Source organism: Sapajus apella, unplaced genomic scaffold (assembly GCF_009761245.1).
Source record: "Sapajus apella isolate SASKATOON/1434 unplaced genomic scaffold, GSC_monkey_1.0 scaffold62, whole genome shotgun sequence".
Classification (NCBI taxonomy): Eukaryota; Metazoa; Chordata; class Mammalia; order Primates; family Cebidae; genus Sapajus; species Sapajus apella.
The window spans coordinates 5834825-5853519 of record NW_022437002.1 but is presented as its reverse complement, the minus strand read 5'-3'; the positions used below and the strand labels follow the sequence as shown (position 1 = coordinate 5853519).

Sequence of the window (18695 nt, the reverse complement as noted above, 5' to 3'; positions counted from 1 at the left end):
GTTTGAGTCTTATCACCTCTTCCTTTCAAGAACATGGGATCATCTTTGGTCACAACAACTGCTTCAACTTTTTCTAAGTCATGAAACTGATCATCTTCAAGCTTTAGGGTCAAGCTCTGTTTTCCAAACACCATCCCATCATAGCAATAGCTCTGTTTGATCTTTCTATGTCACCAAAGCCTGGAGCTTTGACTATTGTAGCCCAAATGTCAACTTTTATCCTATTTTAGATGATCGTACTGAGAGCAGCTTCAGCAATTATGACCAAAGACTTACAGTGGACCTTGACAATTTTAAGGGTGAGTACAATTGACTGCTCACTGGAAATCCGCAGTATCCTAGAATTCTCCTTTCTGGACTTGTGATACGTTATTCAAGTAGGGGGAGATGTAATCTTGGTCAATCTCTGTGCCGTTCATATCAGTGTTTTTCTGTCCTTTACTGTGATGACACCCTTCCAACCTTTGTGATTACATCAGAAAAGATGTTGCTGCTTTTTTTTGTCTCCATTTGCAGACATTGTGTAAATTGAGAAACCTCTTCAGGAGTTGTTACAGGTTTAGGCTGCTTCTTAAGTTTGGTAATTACAGTATTGACACACAACATCACACCTTTCCTGGTTTCCACTGGATTAACACCTTTGCTAATCTCCACTAAGCCTTCCATGGTGATGGAGCATGCCAGTACAGTAGCAGTGGTGGTGCCATCCAGTCGTCTTCATTTGTGTGTTGGCAACATCCTGATCAAATCTGGTGCCAATATTTATCTTGTAAGTCAATTGACCTGCAACAGACACATCATCTTTTGTTACTTTGAGGCTTCCCTATCTCTGTTCGGGAATCACTGTTCTTCCCTTTGGCTTCATAGTAATGGCTATAGCACCTGCTAGAAGGTCTATAACTTGAAGCATTAGGCCTCAAGCATGTGCACTGAATTTTCCATCTTTGGGATAATTCTGGGTGAGGTAAGGAACCAGTGTGCCAAACCCTGGCTCCATCTGGCAAAGGACTGTGGGTAATGAAAGCATTTCTGCAGGGTAGGTGTCTAGACAATGAGGCAGCCCTCAGCGACAAGGGAGGGGGAGAATGCAGGATGTACACCCAATAGTTTTCCTAGTAGGAAAAAGGCAAGGTCAGATTTCAGTTTTTGAAAGATCACTCTCTGCAACTTTTTAAATGCTGGGCTAGAGGGGATGAATCTGCAAAGAAAATTCTAGCAAAAGAGGATGAGTACAGTTAGGAGCGTCTTAGAACATTGAAAGAAGGATATACGTTGGAGAAATTGTCTAAGACTGAGCAAATTGGATTTGGTGAAGGAGTAGTGGAGGGAAAGAAAAAAGATCGTTCAACTCTCAAGACTGCCAAATGGCAGGGCAAGGGTAATGATCAAGGTTAGTGGAGAGTCTCACCCTTGTTGAGTGAGGTCTGAATCCATTGAGAAGAAAAGAAGATGCAGATTCCCTCCACTTCTTGACTCCCAGTGCCTTGGAGACAGGTTAGGCCTCCCTTTGCTCTCTCCTCCCCTAACAGGTCCTTGTCTCCTGCTAGCTCAGTCCAATAACTCATGCTGCAGACTAGAGAGGCATTTGTATTGCCAGATTCTTCTAGCTAAATGTGTACCATGTGTCCCGCTAACCTTTACAACAGCAGGGAAATGTCTTGTAATTAACCAGAATATAAAGGATGAATGGAGCAGCCTGGCAGTCTCCTGTAGTCATTATCATTCGGAGGAGATGAATGTACCTAGTAAGATTTCCATCAACCAGTTACAGCCAGCACTCTTCCCTTGGGAGTCCTGACTTTGTTCACATACAGTGAAAAACATGTACAGTATATGTGTATGAGGTGTAGGACTTGTCTTTTGTATGTAATATTTGGATCCATGTGTTTACATGTACATGAATATGTACTTGTGAGTGTGCTTGTTATAGGCAGAAATGTGCATGTATGCATGGGTAAGTACACAGTACGAGAAGCAGCCCAGTGAATATTAAGCATACCATCAGGGAGTGTGCACTCAATCGTAACCAGACCATGGAGTCAGCCCCAGGCTCTGTTTTACCTCTATTGCATTGATAGTTACAGAATCTTCTTTTTACAGACAAGTGGTTCAGGGTAATATTGAGACAAGGCTGGTGGGTGATCCATGAAAAAAATCCACGTCCAAGCAACATGAACGAGTACATCCCAGAAACTCTCTAGGTTCTATTTTGTCCATTTTCTTGTTTTGACCTTTTTTTCTGACTGGGTCTGCCAGTAGTACACTCTGGAGTTCTGGAGACCTGCCCTTGCTCTCTGGCCCTTCGCAACCTGGCCTGTCCCAGTCTGTTGAGTTAGCTCTTCAGTGAGCTTATTTCATGGCTGATTCTCCATGGTGCTCCACATTCCACGATCACTCATCACCCCACTCACCTGGGCAGACTGTTAAAAAAAACAATATATAATTCAGGGTGTGACTGTTTCCCTGGGGTTGCTCAAAAACTGAGACCTCAGCAACTGGAGGTGGTGTCTTAATGCTAATATTCCTGGTGATGCAGGCGTTGCCTAAAGCTTACCTCTCAGTGAAGGAACTGACGTGACCTGTCAATCAGCTCCCATATGGCGTGTGCTAATTGTAGGTTCCACCACCCCAGAGTCTGGGCCCCTACCAGCTGGATCTGAATATACATCTTGTAAGTTTATGTTGTTGGTATGTGGAACCCTTGCTCAAAGAGCTGTGACCTTTGTATTTTCCTGGGCTAATGTGGTGAAGACAAAGACTCTATCTGTGATTCTAATGTGCATCCAATGACCATGCAGTGACCACAGGCAACACTGGTGATGCAACCACTGAGACCCAGCTCAAAGCAGTAAACAGTCACCAAGTTCATATGTACATTATGGAGCTCCCTGCAGCTTTTCAGGTCCCTTCTCACTTGATTCTCATCACCTTGACAGACTCCATCCTATGCTAAGTAGCAGGAAGTAAAAGAGGAAGAACAAAAGTTAGTCCCAGCTTGGGATACACGATGACGTCATCTGCTACTAGAAGCAGCCCAGTGAATATTAAGCACAGATCCACTAGGTTAGGCAGTCTTTCCTTGGGGAGGAATGAGTGGAGAGGGTGGACAGAGAAATCAGAAGAATTCCTTCTGGGCTCTTGAAAGGACAAGGAGCAGGAGACTTTTCCTCAATGCAACCGTGAGAAGAGAGGAAGGGGAGGCTCCCTCTTAGCATCACCTCCGCTGAGGGCCATGCATATCTCACAGTCTCCCATCAGCACCTACAAGGAAAACCCAAACAGCTTTGCCCCTCAGAATGGCATCTGTGGTACTCTGGTCCCCTTCTTCATTCCCCTTCCTCTAGCAACACTAGAGCCAGAGACAAGGAGACTGTGAAGACTCTTTCACCACCTCCCACTTGGCCATGTGCCCTAAGCCATCTCCACAGATCTGACCACGAATGGGCTGCGCCAGCTCATAGAGACACCTCACCCACTGCTGCCCTGATGCTGGGGCACCAGGGGTATCAGGCTCAAATTGTTGTCACGGTGCTAGGACCGCTCCTGTTTTCCCAGGGATGGTGAATCAGAGGCTGTCTATTACCCTGCCGCACTGTATTAGCTAGACTTGAATTATGTTTTTTTCCCTACTAATGTCCTCTGTTTGATCATGTGTCCACGTTAGTGTTCATTGGAAATTTTCCTGCTGGATACACATGGAGAGCAATGTACATTTATAAAAAGGGTTTGAATGCATGTTGGGAGGCTTTGACTCCATAGTAATAACTGAATTTCATCAGGCATTCAGATTAGGCAGCCACTTGCCTGCCAGGGAACAAACCCTCAGGGAACTTTTTCATATAGCCAGAGTCGGAGGACTGGGAGACAGCATTCCTTGCAAATCTGATTACTGTAAACTTTGATTTGGGGATTGGCATGTTATCTCAACTCCAGAGCAAATACCTGAGTCTTCAGAGCCTGAGCTTGGGAGCAGATTCTGGAGAAGGTTGACAGTTTCCCTGGGATTACTGTGGGTGCAGGTCACAAGAAAAGAGGCTGAGGCTGAGTGGAAAACAGCTGCTTCCTGGATGTTTGACTTACGGCAAGTCACCTAAACCACTTTGAACCCTGATTTGATTATCTAATGAGTAGGTATAATAACTACTGGTCAAGATTATTGAAAGTATAAGGACCAAATGAAATGCTTCTAGGCATTGAGGATACACCCATGAATAAAAATCCTTGCCTTCGTAGAGCTTACATTTTAATGTAGGGTGACAAAAATAACTGCATAAATGGTATAGTATGTTAGAAAGTTGGGAAGATAAAGTAGGGAAGGAGGCAGGGAGAGCTGGGGTTGCAGGTGTCATTCTAATGGAGTGGTCCAGGAAGGCCTCAGTGAAGACGTGGCGTTTGCACAAACACTTAAGAGGATAAGGTCGCGAGTTGTAGAGATACCTGGGGGAAAGCCTTCTGGGGAGTTGGCAGGCTGAGGCAGAAGCATGCCTGGCATATTGAAGGCACATCAGGGAGGCCCATGAGGCTGGAGAAGAGTGATCGAAGCCAAATACAGGGTCAGAGAGGTCATGGGGAGAACAGATTGGTCTTGCAGGCCATCTTAAGGACTTTTACTCTAGAAGAGATGGGTTGCCATTGACGAGTTTTGAGCAGAGATATAATATGGGTTGGCTTGCATTTTAATAGATTCCCTCTGTTTTTTGTGCTAAGAACAGACTATACAGGGAAAAGGGTGGGAAATGGGAGGACATAGTCATGAGGGAAAAGGTATTGTAGACTTGGATCAGCATGATAGACAGTGGGAGTTGTGAGAAGTGGTGGCCTTTAGGATATATTTGGAAGGATTTGCTGATGGATTGTGTGTGGGCTTGAAAAAGAGGACAAGGATGTTGATTTAAGTAAAGAACTTGTAAAGCACCCTGGACCTGGCACATAGGAAGTGCCTGGTTACAGTTGTTGTCACCACTGCTGGGTGTCAATCTGAGCAGGGCTAAGTCAACAGGCTGGGTCAGCTGGAAGATGACACAGAGGGGATCTGGGATTGGACACCTGCTCCAAGGCACATAACCAGAGACAGGGTGAAATCCTTGGAGGCCAAGAGAATGCCTTGGGTAACCAGGGGTGGTCAGACCGAAAGAGGCTGTTGGGTACAGAGGAATGGCCATTGGAATTATGAAGTTCTGGCTCTGTCACCTTTTGTATGCTATTTGGTAAAGTTCTGATGAACTGAGGAAAAGGCTGGTCTTAATGACAGGGTCAAAGCCAAATTTGATCCATCAGGCACGCACCTGAGTCAGGCACCATCTCCCAGTGACCTCTAGGCCTCAGCTTCCCCAAACCATAAGAGGCTGGCTGATGTAGGCTGGACTTGGCTCAGATGATTCACTCTACCCCCCTGTGTCTCTTATCCTCCTGGGAGCAGCTATGTTGTCTCACAATGATGGCAGAGATGCAAGAGACCAAGCCTAATCTGGCAGGTGCTCTTAAGCCTTTGAACACATCAAGGCCTCCAAATTTCCCATGGCCAAAGCAAGTCACAAGGCCAAACCTAAAGTCAAGGATCTGGGGAATGTATGCCACCTCCATAATGGGGGAAGATAGAAATCACATTGCAAAGGGTGAGAATACAAGGAGCAGCGACAATTTGGGCCTATAATCTGATCTACCATACCCTGTCAGAGCTGACTCAGAACTGAGGCAGAGAAGAAACTGTGGAGGAGCAGAGGTGGGCTGCAAGACTGCACATGTCAATGCTCATGAAAAGTTTGTCGAGGAGCAGGTTGAATTCAGTAGCTCTAGTGAAATCTGAGTCATCTGTGAGAGGCCACTGGGGGAGTCCCAGAGTAACTCAAAGCCCACCCAGTGGGAGACCACATTTTTTGCCTCCACCAGCCTTGATAGTAACTTTTCCTACATATCTGAGGTCCTGTTGCACTTGACCACTACCCTTGGAATGTCTCAGCCCAGAGAAGTTCCTGGCTTTGACCCACCATGCAATGTTCCAAAAGAGGGATCCTTCTAGAGAGACCCTAATCCCTGGTCATAGGCAACAACTCAAATTGTTTTTTCTCTTACCTCCCTCTCTAGTCAAGAAGCAAATTGAGTTGAAGTCTCGTGGCGTGAAGCTGATGCCCAGCAAAGATAACAGCCAGAAGACGTCTGTGTGTAAGTGTCCGCCCGCCAGCCTGCCTGCCGGGCCTTTTGCTCGAGGTCAGATGCGCAGGCACTAAACCGTGGGGAAGCCAGATGATGCTAGAATGACTTCCCTTCAACCCTGCTTCCTCCATCCTGGGCTCTGCACTTGGACACACTGACCCAGTGGCCAGAGAGCAGCTCTGGGGCCTGTCCTTTGCTTTCTCCTCCTCCTCTTCCCGTTTTCCTCCTTTTTCCTCTTTCTCCCTCACTTCCCATTTGAACTGCAGTCCAGGGAGTCATTACTGCTACATTTCTCTCTTTATTTTTCCTTTTGAATCACTTCCACCTGCTAAGACAGTCCTCCTTCTGGCTCCTCTTTTAGGAGTCAATGACCTTTGGCTGGGATCTTGGGAGCTGCAGGGCCCCAGTTCCAGCTCCCAAGGGTGGATTGAGAAGGGGAGGCAGGAGAATGCCTAGCAACCTCCTAAAAGAACCCCTGGACCTGGCTGGGCAAAGAGAGGACTGGGGAAGTCGCGGCAGGGAAGGGGACAGTCCTGCCTCTGGCCAATGGGAAAGCACTGGGGGCTCTCTTCTTTGCTTCTTGGGCATGGGGAGAATGACATCTTTGAGAACATGTTCCTGCTACCAGTGTTTGGAAGGTTAATAAGGGTCCAGTGCTGGGGAATGGTCTGCAATGTGGGTGCCAGAAACATCTGATCAGGGCCTGTGCTAAGAGACTTTTGAGCTAAAGCCCAGGAAGGGCTGGGGAAGGTTCTGGGCACCCCCACAAAACTAAGCTTGACAGCAGGGGAGGTTTTACCAGAAACCTTCCACTTTCCTTCTGGGCTAAGTAGTAGGGAGCCTTCCTTGGTCCTCCAAATGATTGACCTTCTGGTTTCCCTGCTCCTTCCCTCCCTTTGCCCTTCTCCTGCATCTCTGGCCCTCTCTCCCTCCACTCTTTCTCCTCTTGCCACTTTCTGCACCATCCTTCTTCTCATCCTTCTGCTCCCCCTCTTCTCTTCCGGTGCCTGACTTCCTCCTCCCACCCTCCCCGTTCCTCTCCTTCCATCTCACCTCCATGTGCTCACTTTCCTGGAGATGCTACAAGTACTTACTTAGAAGAGAGGGACACTGAGTGGCGCCGGTGGTTTCTGAGCTCTGTGCCAGTGTGTGTGGCTGGGAGAACATCAGGGGAAGAGGCACTTTGGTCTCAGGCTCCGACTGAATTGAGCCTGGGTTGGGGATTGTCTGTGGTCTTTCAAGTCATCTGAGTGGAGACAGTTGCCATGGGCTGTTGGATGCAGTTAGGAACCGGCATTCCAGTCACCCACCCTGAGGGACTGGATGGTAGAGGTCACCAGAAGACGCTTATTCTATGCTTGACTAGGGATTTAGGGAAAAGGACAGGGTGCTAGGCAAGCCCAGGGTCAGGCCAGGAATCTGCAGAGGGCTCAAGCCCCGGCCCTGATCCCCACAGGCTTTTTCTTTCTGTAGCCACAGGAGACCCAATGAACTGAAGCAGGCACAGTTTAATTTCAGAGTTTGCCCTGGAGCCACAGGCAAACTTAAGGAAATGGCCCTGACTTGGGAGATCCAATGTTTATCCCAATTGTGTCCTCCGATAATGTGTTAGCCCAGACACCAATGTCTCAGTTTTCACATCTGTAGGATGGGGATGCAAAACCCTACCCTGCCTTCCTCCCAAGAGTGCTGCCAGATCTAAGATGGGTCTCCTTGACCTATGACTTCAGGGGACGCACAGACTAACCCAAAAAGTGCATGTGATGCTGGGGGTGCATTTTTCTGGAGACAGGGTTCAGGGTTTTCATTAAGCAAACTAATGAAGATGCCAAAAACTCCCTCGGGAAGATAAAAACAAACCCTGTTCTAATGAAAGAGTGCAAACGCTCTGAAAAATAAATATACATATCTCTATCAAGAAGATATTCGCCTCCATTCTAAGAGTTCCTCAGAAAGAATGGGTGTGTGACTCCAGCTGCCTCAGACCCAGGTAGCTACAAGTCTGCGGGTGGCTGGCCCTCTCTCTGTGTTCGTCCCAAATTCCCTGTGGACAGCTGTCCTAAAGTTCACAGGGAGAGTGGACCCGGCTCTCTGCCTTTACCCTTGCCATCGGTTCTGACCATGCATCCCCCCATGACTCCCTGCATTGGGTAGAAGGCACTGCCTTCCTGAGCACATGTTGCTGCTTCTCCCTCACCATAGTGGCCCTCCCGAGGCAGAGTAAGGGTTATTGTCCATTCCTGCCCCTCAGTAGCCAACAGGACATCAATGCTATAAATACAAGCAGCTGGTTTTGAGTGGGCAGAGAAGGCTGGAATTAAAAAAAAAAAGGAGGAGGAGGAACACCTCTTGTCTGCATAATTCAGACAGTAAATTGATCGCTGAGATTTAAGTTTCCTTGTTTCCTGGGGAAAGATCCTCGTGAGACCGCCGTCCCCTACTCAGTCTGCCCTGGAAGGGGTCACTGGCTGGGTGTGAGCTGCATCACTGTTGGGTTTGTGACTTTCTGGTTGGTGCCTGGGTTTCATTTGGGGCTGGCTGAGGAAAAGGGAGGTGATAGGGTCTGCTCTGTCAGGGGCTTGTGACTTGGTGGGTGGGCTTTGCCATGGTCTCTCTCTTGCGTCCAGCCCCGTCCTAATGGGACAACCTCCTGTTCTTTCTGCTTCCTGGGTTATGTCAATATTGAATGAGAGGGCAAGAAAAAGGGGCAGAGACCCACTATATGTCCTTCACATGCTGCAAGGGGGCTATGTGGTTCCCATGCAGTGGTCAGCAGAGACTTTGAGATGGGTGTGACTCGTGGGCCTCAGGGCTGACTAGACAGGATCTAAAGAAGGTGGGTGCTTAGCTGGGAAGTCTGCAGTAGGGACGGATCACTGTAAGGCTGTAGGGGGACCTGGCTTACCAGCAGATAAGGCAGCTTACAGGAGTACAGCTCAGGCTTCCTCCTCCTTTCCACCCTCTGGGTGCCTTAGAGGATGCCGTAGTTGTCTTCCTTCCATTACTTGCAAAATACTGAGGCTTCCAGGAACCAGGAGCTTGCTCCTTTTTGGGAATGGCACTTCCATCTTACTTTCCCAGGCTGTGGTGTCTGGACTGGTGGGAATGGCTCAGGATGTAAAAGTGTTGGAGGCAGAGGTTTGGCAAGGAAGGGGATGTGGGTAAGGGACAAGTAGGGGTAGGGGTAACTGGCTTGAATATGCAGTGTAGAACGCAGAAAGGGAAGCTACACAAAAGGCCTGTGCTCACTGCACACAGCCGAGAGGATACCTATGTCTGGCTTGAGCACGTAGTCTGTCCAAATCCTCAGGTTCTGTGGCCAGCCATAGCCTGGGCTACCTGGAGGTTTAAACATGATCTACTCCAGGCCTCTGACTGTAGACTCCCTCAGTGAGTCTAAAACGAGCTCCCCACCTTCCCTACTTTTATGAGACCCCCTGCATCCTCACAGGTAGCCAGGCCCCGGAAATGCCCTGCTCCCTCTTCTCATGCCCCAGGTCCTCTATGAGTCCCAGGGGTTCTTTCTTTGGCACATCCATTCCTGCTGTCTCATGTCTAGCCTCACTACCAGGTTCTTGTTGTCCTCAGCCTGAATGATCACAAAACTTCCTAACTCATCTTGAGGTAACTGGTCCACCCTTGAGCCAGCAGGTCTCACCACACCTTCTCCCCACCAGAGCTCTCTACAGGCTCCCCATCATGTTCACGATCAGACCCAAACCCCATAGAAGTCTGATCTCTAAAATCTCACCATCCACTCTTCTTGTCTCTCTTCCCCCTCCCTCCTATTGTGGTCACACTGCATAACACTCATTCTCTTTCCATGTTTTGACCTCACTCCTCGTGCCTGTCTATCTTTGTCGTCTCTGTTGCCATGTGTCTAAATCCTGTTAGCTCAGAAGGCCCATGTTCAATGCCACCTCTTCCAGGCAGCCTCACACGTGGGTGCATCCTTCATCCCTCCCCACTGTGGTCCCACAGCCTGCTTCTGTGGTTCATGTCCTCACTCAACTGGAAACTCCTTGAAGATGGTGGTCTTATCTGATTACTTTTGGCATTTCTCATGGTATCCAAATAAAGCCTTGTACACAGTAGGTGCTCAACGAATGCTTGTTGTGTACCTATGTGAGTGAGTGGGTGAGTGAGTAATTGAGTGCTTTGTTCACCTTATGGGACATTGAATGGGATGGGAGGGACATTTGCAAAGTCAGAGAATGCTGAATGCTGTCCGGATGCCCTGGAACCCCAGTCTAGGGGATGCTGTTGGAAGTGTGGGATTAGTGAGGCTTTAAGTGGAACTCCTCTGACCAGACCGTGTGCCTGGCCCCAGCTCCTGGCCATCCTCACAGCCAGGAATCCAGCCGCCTCAGTACCAGCATCCCGACGGAAAGAAACAGGCAGGGGCCAGAGGTTTGCCCACCCTCCCCACCGTGTGTGTATCTGCTGCTCCCTGACCAAGCTTCTCCTCCAGTCAAGACAACTGTGTATATGGTTTTTGTAAATAGGACTCTGGCGTTGGCAAGTGTCAGAATGTTGTACCCCTGCCAGAACCATCACAGGTACCACCTCTGCTTGGTGCCCTTGACGGGTGGCACTGGGTTGGAGATGCTCTGGTGACTGCTTACACTGGCTCGAGAAGTATCTGATGGGAAGAGGCTTCTCAGAAGAATGTCTGTGTTGGAGCTAAAGTCCCAGCTTTGAACTTTGACTGCAGCTTTCTCTTACATTCTTTACCGTCTCTGATCATACACTCACCTTTTATTTAACTTTGAGTCATTTCTCCACCTGGGGCTGAGTTGGGGGGCTCATTTCATCTAGAGTCTCCACCCCAGCTCTGAAGCACAGGCATGGGGGGAGGTCACCAGGGGCTGTGGACAGTCCACCTCTGGCTGCTGGTGTGGGATGAGGGAAGCAGGTGGTGGTTGGCATGGAGGGCCTGTCTCTGAGCCCACACACTCGTGATGGCTTTGCTCACAAAGGAATTTGTCAAAAGCAGCTTCCTATCTTGCACATTCAAGAAACCCACATAGCTCCAACAAAGCAGGGCCTCATTCTGTCTCTGCCTCCACCTCCCACCCTGAGACATTGCCCTAGCTGGTGCCTCCCTGTGACTGTCCATCTCTGTGTGTGCTGTTTTTTGTTTTTTGCCTTGTAGTAACTCAGGTTGGTGTGTCCCAAGGACATAATATGTGTCCAGACCCTGGCATACCTGAAAGGGGCAAAAGACTAGGCTCGGATTTCAGGTAAGACCTATTTGGGAATTTTCTGATTGTAAGAAGGGTGGGGTGGCCTGGCTGGGAGGGAGACTGGGGTTGGCCTTCCTGCAGGTGGAAATGGAGAGGATGGCATGGATATAGAACAGACACTTTCTGGAGAAGAGCTGTAGCTTTGACATTCTCTCCTGGTTCAGTCCTTGGCATAGTACCCATGCTTTAGTGGGGGAAACTGTAGACTGACAGTGTTATCCAGAAAACCTGTGTACCCAGGGTACAAAGGGCTGCCATCCTCAGTAATGACATGCCGGCAGGCAATTCACGCCTGCGATAATCTAGGAGACCATTTTCCTTAAAGTTTATGGGTATCATCTACCCACTCTTAGCAGCCCTAACGGATGCTTATCTCAGAGGATCCCTGTTTTGCTCACAAAACCACCTTTTAACTCAATCCTGAAACGATTAAAAGGACCAAAAAAAGAAGATGAAAAACAGATGTTCCTTCCAATGGAGATTTTTAGTGATAAAACAGTGGAGCAGAGATTAAAGGCCAGAAGGAAAAAATAACATGTGGGGCTTCTTTGTGGAACAAGGAAGGGCTCGGGGCAGGGCTTGGCAGGCCCAGGGATTGAGCTCACAGACACACCTTGTCTCCCAGGTTAGGATCCAGTGTCCAGTTCACCTGCAATGAGGGCTATGACCTGCAAGGGTCCAAGCGGATCACCTGTATGAAAGTGAGCGACATGTTTGCGGCCTGGAGCGACCACAGGCCGGTCTGTCGAGGTAAGGGTGCCCTGGGGAAGGGAGGCCGGCCAGAGAGTTGGGCTGAGCTTGGTGGGTGAAGCCCAGCTCCTAGCACCTGAGGCTCAGACTCTCAGGCAGACTGGCTTCCCTCCCTCCCTGCATTTACTTACCAATAAGTATGCTTATCTAGCCCTTTCTCAGTATCAAGGCCTGTTCTAGGATAAGGAGATACAGAGGTGGGGAAGATAAGCATTGTGGTGCTTGCCCTGCACACACCTTACAGTCTAATGGGGAGGCACATGTGAAACAGCTTGCTATCTCATTGAACAGATACTGAACCACACCTAGAAGGGAAAGGAAGTCACCTTTTATACTGTCACCTTCAATCTGTCTGTTATAACACATAGACATCTTGAATCCTCTATCCCATGCCCTTGTCTCTTTCCCCATGTTGCCACAAACAGACTTGTCACTTCTGCAAGGATGTTTTTACCTATGCAGTAATGATGTGTTTCTAACCCCCCACCTGGATGTTTTGTTCTCCAGGACCCTGCCACCACACCCTCAGGTTCACATGAGCTAAGCCTGGGCTGGCCTAGCCCCTACCCCACCCCCAAATAATCCTAAAATAACAGAGGCAAGTGTATTCCTGCTTTGGGGCAGGACTGTAGCTGCTTCTGTGGTAGAGAAGCCTCTGACGTCATCCCCTAGGGAACCAGCAGAGAGAGCCCCTGTGCACTAGGCTATTATGTGGTCTCTAAAAGCTAACAGGTATTCTTTTGAGTGCCCCTTTGGAAAAGAAGATATGTTACATTACAAAATTACATTCTGGATCCTTCCGATCTAAGAAAGAGATTTCTGCCTCTCTTTGGCATATGCATCAAGATGAAATTCACGCAGAGTAAGAGGATCCAGGAAAAATAATATCTCATTATTATACTGAGAAAGGGAGAGAGTTGGAGTTGAAACCCACACCCTGTTTTTTAAGTGATTCTATAAGTAATCTAGAAGAGTATCATTATAACATCTTTCAAATAAGCCTTACATCCTCTTTCAACTTTGAAGTGACCATGATCCACAGTTTATAATGTTCTTTGCATTTTCACTGATTTTAGCTATATTATCTCAAGGCTTCTACATAGCTACTATGTTTTTTTTTTTTTTAATCAAACAACAACAAAAAATTCGTCATAACTCTCAGTAACTGGGCAAATCACCCATTTTTCCTAAGCCTTTCTTAGTTCTAAATGTTGCTAATAGCACGTACCCTACCCTTCTTATGTTTAATGTGGAGATTGAATGGAATTGTGACTGTGTAAGCACTTTATGAAGTGAAAAGTGCTAGAAGAAAAAAATAGATAGATAGATAGATAGATAGATAGATAGATAGATCCTCATGCCGGTAGAATATGAGCTCTATGAGGCAAGGACTTCTGTTTTGTTCACTCACTGCCTAAAATGGGGCATGGTACATAGTAGGTACTCAATAACAGGTGTTGAATGGATGATGGAATGAATGATTCATTGGATCGTATACCACTCCAATGCCAGGGAGCCCAGACACCAGCTGTACAGAGAGGCATAGAATTATCTAGTCTGAGGACCAAGGGAACCTTGCCCATCTGTCATTTCAGAATTCCTTTTGAGAAGCCAAGATGACAATGCCTTCAGGCAGTGGTGGGATCTAGTCTCTCCTCAAGACCTTTTCACCAGAGGAAGGTTGTTCTCTCAGTAATGATGGTTGTTTATGTGAACATGCCAAGGGTGGTGTATAGCTGGTGTTTTGGCCTGAAGGAAGTTTGTAGCTGAAAAGTATGTTCATCCTTTTCTCCAGTGATTTGGATCCACTGAAGTCTGAATTCTCTGCTGCATTGTCACTAAGCACTGAGCTGAGCTCTTTCACATGGCCATCTCATTCCATCATCTGCTACTGTAAAACAGGAGGAAATCATGGTACAAATCCAACCATCATCACTTTTTAGCTGGGGCCCTTGGGCCAGCTTCTTCACCTCTCTGAATCTCTTTTTTCCTGTCAAAAAGTGGTGATAATAGAACATTACTTCGTGAGGTTGCTTTGAGGACTAGACGAGGCAGTCCTTTTTTAGAAGTGATGCCAGTACGTCTGTGAGGCTTATGTGCATAGGCGTTCGGCTTAACCAGGTGGGCGCTGTCCGAGTAAGCTTTCTCAAGCCCTGGAGCAAACCTCAGCCTCTAGTTGCTGCAGGCTCTTTTAGAAGCTGTCTTGTCCAATCCTATTGCAATCATACAGTTTGGGAGTCACATGGACTTTGATCTAGATCACAACTCTGACAACTTTTAGCTTGCTGGCCCTGGGCGAGTTTCTTCATCTTTTTTAGCCACAGGGCCCTCATTTGTGAACATGGAAAACAAAATCTCCCCCACCTACCAATTATGAAATTTAAACTAGTCATTGTCAAGAAAGTAGCCAGCACTGACAGTCTCAATACGGGTTAACATTCCTGCTTTCTCTCTCTCTCTCTCTCTTTTTTTTTTTCCTCTCCAATAGGCCATTGTGAAAGAGAAAGAGAGACTACTGCATCTCCTGGGTTTGAACCTAGATGATCTGTCCTGGGCCTCCCTAGCAGCCCAGGGCTGAGATAGATTAGAGTTAAGGGTCTCTTTATTTTGGCAATTTTTAAGGTTTTTCTTTTAAAATATTTTATTTTCAATGAATTGCAATTACTGTTCTGTGATTTTTAGGAGAGTTTAGGTGAAGCCCACTTTAAGAATAAAAATGAACAAAACTCTTTCCATTCCGAGAAGTTCCACTAACATGCAGGTTACCAAAAGATCACCTTCTAAAAAGAATTTTACCATAATAATGGTGTTATTTTTTTATTTAATTCAGTTCAAATATGATTTGATTTGAAATGCTCATTTCCCACACAATTAATTCTACTAAAACACCGGCCCTGGCAAATAATAGGTTCTCAACTAATGTTTTGAGGACCACCTGAATGAATCAGTGATTGAAACGAATTAACAATATGGGACTGTGCCCTCATTTTGAGATATGAAATTAGGTATTCACAGGCCTTTCTTTTCTCTCCCTCCCATCTGAAGAAATAAGCTTCCAATTTGACTCCTAGAAAATTTTCATCATACAAAGGAGATTGAGAGCAGTGTGAGACACTGTTAAACTGATTCCGTTCAGCCCCAGAGATAGTCAGAGTACATAGATATAGGGCTTTTCAGACTTATTTTACATATGGAGCTCAATATCTAAAAATAAGTTTTACAGAATCCCAATAAATAAAACAGATACAATGGAGCTTCTCTGATTAAAGTTGGGTCAGGGGATTTCTAGTCACCCCTTTATCACCATTTTCAGTAGCCTCTGAGCCCTGGTACCTCTGGGGCTCCAGGGAACACCGTAAACCACTTGTATAGTGAAAAGACCAAATTAACAAGCAGCTCTGATTTCTTGTGATTACAAATTAGTGTTGATGGAGGTTAGGGACTGAGTACCAGGCCTAGATGATACTACAGTTACTGATTCACAAAGTAAATAATTAACAGAAAATTGTATATTATTTTTCTTTTGTGGCTAAATCCATATATGTATGCCTTTGGGGTGGCTAGAATAGCAAGCTTGGGACTCAGAGACCAGAGTTAAAGTTACAACTTTGCTGTTAACCATATGGCACACGAAAAATCACTGAAATGCTCTGAATCTTTTTCCTCATCTGTAAAAGGGGAGAGAAACTGGGGAAATATGACACAAACTAAGGTGAATTAAATGCCATGATAATTACAGGTGGCTGTCTTCTTGGTGGATTTCATTAGATCAGCTTTCTGGTTTTACCCCTTAAACACAATTGTTATCCAGAGTTCTGTTTTCAAATCTCTTCTTTCCTCTCTCCTCTCTTCCCCCCCCCCTACTTATTCTCCCTGGATGGCACATACTGACTGTGCTACAATATATGCCCCGTTGCTCCAGCCCTGAGAATGTCCCTGAGTCCCTTACCTATAGGTGCTAATGATAAAGCTCCTATTTATTAAATTATTTATACTTGTATATAGCATTGCACTAGGCATTTTTCATATTTTCTTTATGAGTAAAGTGGCAATAACCATATTTTATGTTTAGCTGAAGGTTAGAGTGGGCAGCCAACTTGCCCAAGGGCACAAAGCTACATCTATTGAGCTGAATTTCAAACCCTGACTCCAAAGGCTGAATCCTACTTCTACTTGAAAATTGTACCTGGACATCCTTCGGAGTCAATATATTGGATGGAACCATGCAGAACAACTCCCCCTCCACTCCCCACTTTTTTGGGTAACTTTTAATTTTGACGTAATTTTTAACTTACAGAAAAGTTGCAATTAATGTGCAAAAAGCTCCCATGTGCCCTTTCCTAGATTTAAACAACTACTTTTAAAAAGTTAGTGGAGAGGAAGAAAGCTAAGCAGAAATTCGGTCAGAAAGATAGGAAAAAAGCCAAAAAGCATCACTGAAGCCAAAGAATATGAGTTTCACAAAGAGAGAAAGATCAGTAGTGTCAGATACTCCAGAGAGGTCAAGTATAATCACAACTGAAAAGTAACCGTTGGGGTTAGTGACTCAACCAAGTGTTGGATGTTTGAACCTGTTTCTGCAAGGAATTGGTGAAGGAAGACAAGGGAGATTATTGACTTGCGCTGAAGCTTCAATTACGATGGCAAACCATGAATCTGTGGAGATATCACAGTTCTCCTGATAGCCCCCTCAACCCCCAGGATTAGGGATAGAAAAGGTGGATGGTAGAACTGATGGGAGGCAGGCATTTCACCAAGCAGATTTGAGAGTATTGAGGAAGATGAAAGCATTGGTGAGTGGTCTTGAGGTCAGACTGGGTAGTGAGGGAAGAGGGGTCAGGTGAGGATCAATAGATGAGACAAAATGTGGGAACCAAAAGGCTAGAGGGCCCTGTGATGTAGAGCAATGGTGCATTGAGACCAAAGTCATTTTGCTGGGAGCAATAGGGGAAGGAATGGAATGACTGGGTTTAAAATCTGTGAGTTGGACTTTCCTGGCTCCCCGGATATTAGGGCCCTGGATGTGGCCATAAACATGGTTGATCATGGGATGGAGGAAGAACAGGGTGTTAGAGCTCATGAGAAGGTGCTGGCCTCCAAAAGAAGGGGCATCTCTCCATTGAAACAGGAGGGAAAAAAGGAATTGAGTATATATGCAGACAGGATTGCATTTTTAGAGAGTAGGACAAAGGCCCTGCCTACAGGTGGCTTCTGTTCCCTCCAAAGAGAGAGCCAGAGTCATCTGCTAAGAGTAAGGGGAGGTAAGAGAAAGATGTTCAAGGGACATCTAAAACACATGAAAAAGTCTTTGAGCAGAATGAGAGAGTGAGCTCATAGAGCTAAATGGTAGCGCCACTGGGCAATAGCTAGGACTTTTTTGAGATGAGTAATCAGGAGTTTATAATAGACACCCATCTTCCTACTCGTGATTTTTTTCACAGCAAAGCTCAACTGTATGGTGACAGGAATGGAGAAGGCAGGTAGAGGGATTCATTCCAAACCGATGTCTTCTAGGCAACTGATTAAAGGAAAAAGAAGCGAGGGACTTGCGACAAGCAAGAAAATGAGCCTAATGGTGGCCCATGAGATCAAAGTTTTGTAAGGAGCGAAGAAAAGACAGAAGGAGCAGATGGGTAGAGAGGTGATATTGCTGTCAACAGAGTGGAGGTTTCAGTAGGGAAAGATGAATTCTACTGGAGGTTCAGAAAACAAGAGTGGAAAGAAATACTTGAGAGTGGGAGCAAGATCTTGACTACAGAGGGCTGCAGAGGAGGTGGTGGCGTAGGAGCGGAAGATGGGCTTCAGTCAAGGCAGTGGTGGAAGCAAAGGTTCCCAGATATGTTGCAGTTACAAGTCGGATTTGTTTTTCCTTAGAATTGGTAATGGGAGGTGGTTCCAGAGTACTGTGGAAAGGGTTGGGAATAGGTTAATAGGAGGAGAAGCAAGGGAAGGCAGCATGCAGCAGGATGGGAGTCAGATTTGGAGAGAAGATATGAGACAGAGGCACTTGCTCCTGGAGCAGTTCTCTTCTTTGGCACCAAGTTAGTTCAGTGTCAGAACTGGCTGTGGGCCCAGACGGTATCTCCCTGTGGTCCCCTGGAATACTGTTCCCCATTATATGGTATAGTAATATCCAGAGGAAAAGTGGGAGTGGCTGCAGAGCTCAGGCATGGAAGATCTCAGAGCAGTCTCTCCTGAAAGCAATCCGGAAGAGCATTTGAAAGAAAAAGGAAAATAGAGAAACAAAGTGATATATTCATTCATTTAGTGAGACATTGTCTGAGCACCTACCATTTTGCCAGCCCATCTGGGTCACTGTGATGAGCTTTCTATCTGTTGGTGGCATCCCATGGAGCTGGCTACTCGGGAGTGTCTGTCTGTCCACAGAACCCCTGACTTTAGCCCAGACAACAGAGGAAAAAAAGTAGCTAATGCTTCATTTTGAACCTAATTTAAGGTACTCTATGCTATCTGCAGACTGTAATATTTTAATTAAACTCCTTTAAGCCCTTAAAGTGGTAAATGCCTTTTTGGCCTGTTCTCTCT

At 46.5% G+C, this 18695-nt stretch overlaps 1 protein-coding gene across 5 annotated transcripts in view; it reads left to right on the top strand.

Moving 5' to 3' along the window:
• CSMD2 (CUB and Sushi multiple domains 2) overlaps positions 1-18695 on the top strand; it is a 617682-nt gene that overhangs the window by 308716 nt on the left and 290271 nt on the right. For all 5 annotated transcript variants that reach the window (XM_032246841.1, XM_032246839.1, XM_032246837.1 and 2 more), the window contains 3 exons: positions 6085-6162; positions 11309-11396; positions 12025-12149. In XM_032246841.1, the coding sequence (XP_032102732.1) occupies positions 6085-6162; positions 11309-11396; positions 12025-12149 (291 nt within the window). The remainder of the gene's footprint in view (positions 1-6084; positions 6163-11308; positions 11397-12024; positions 12150-18695) is intronic.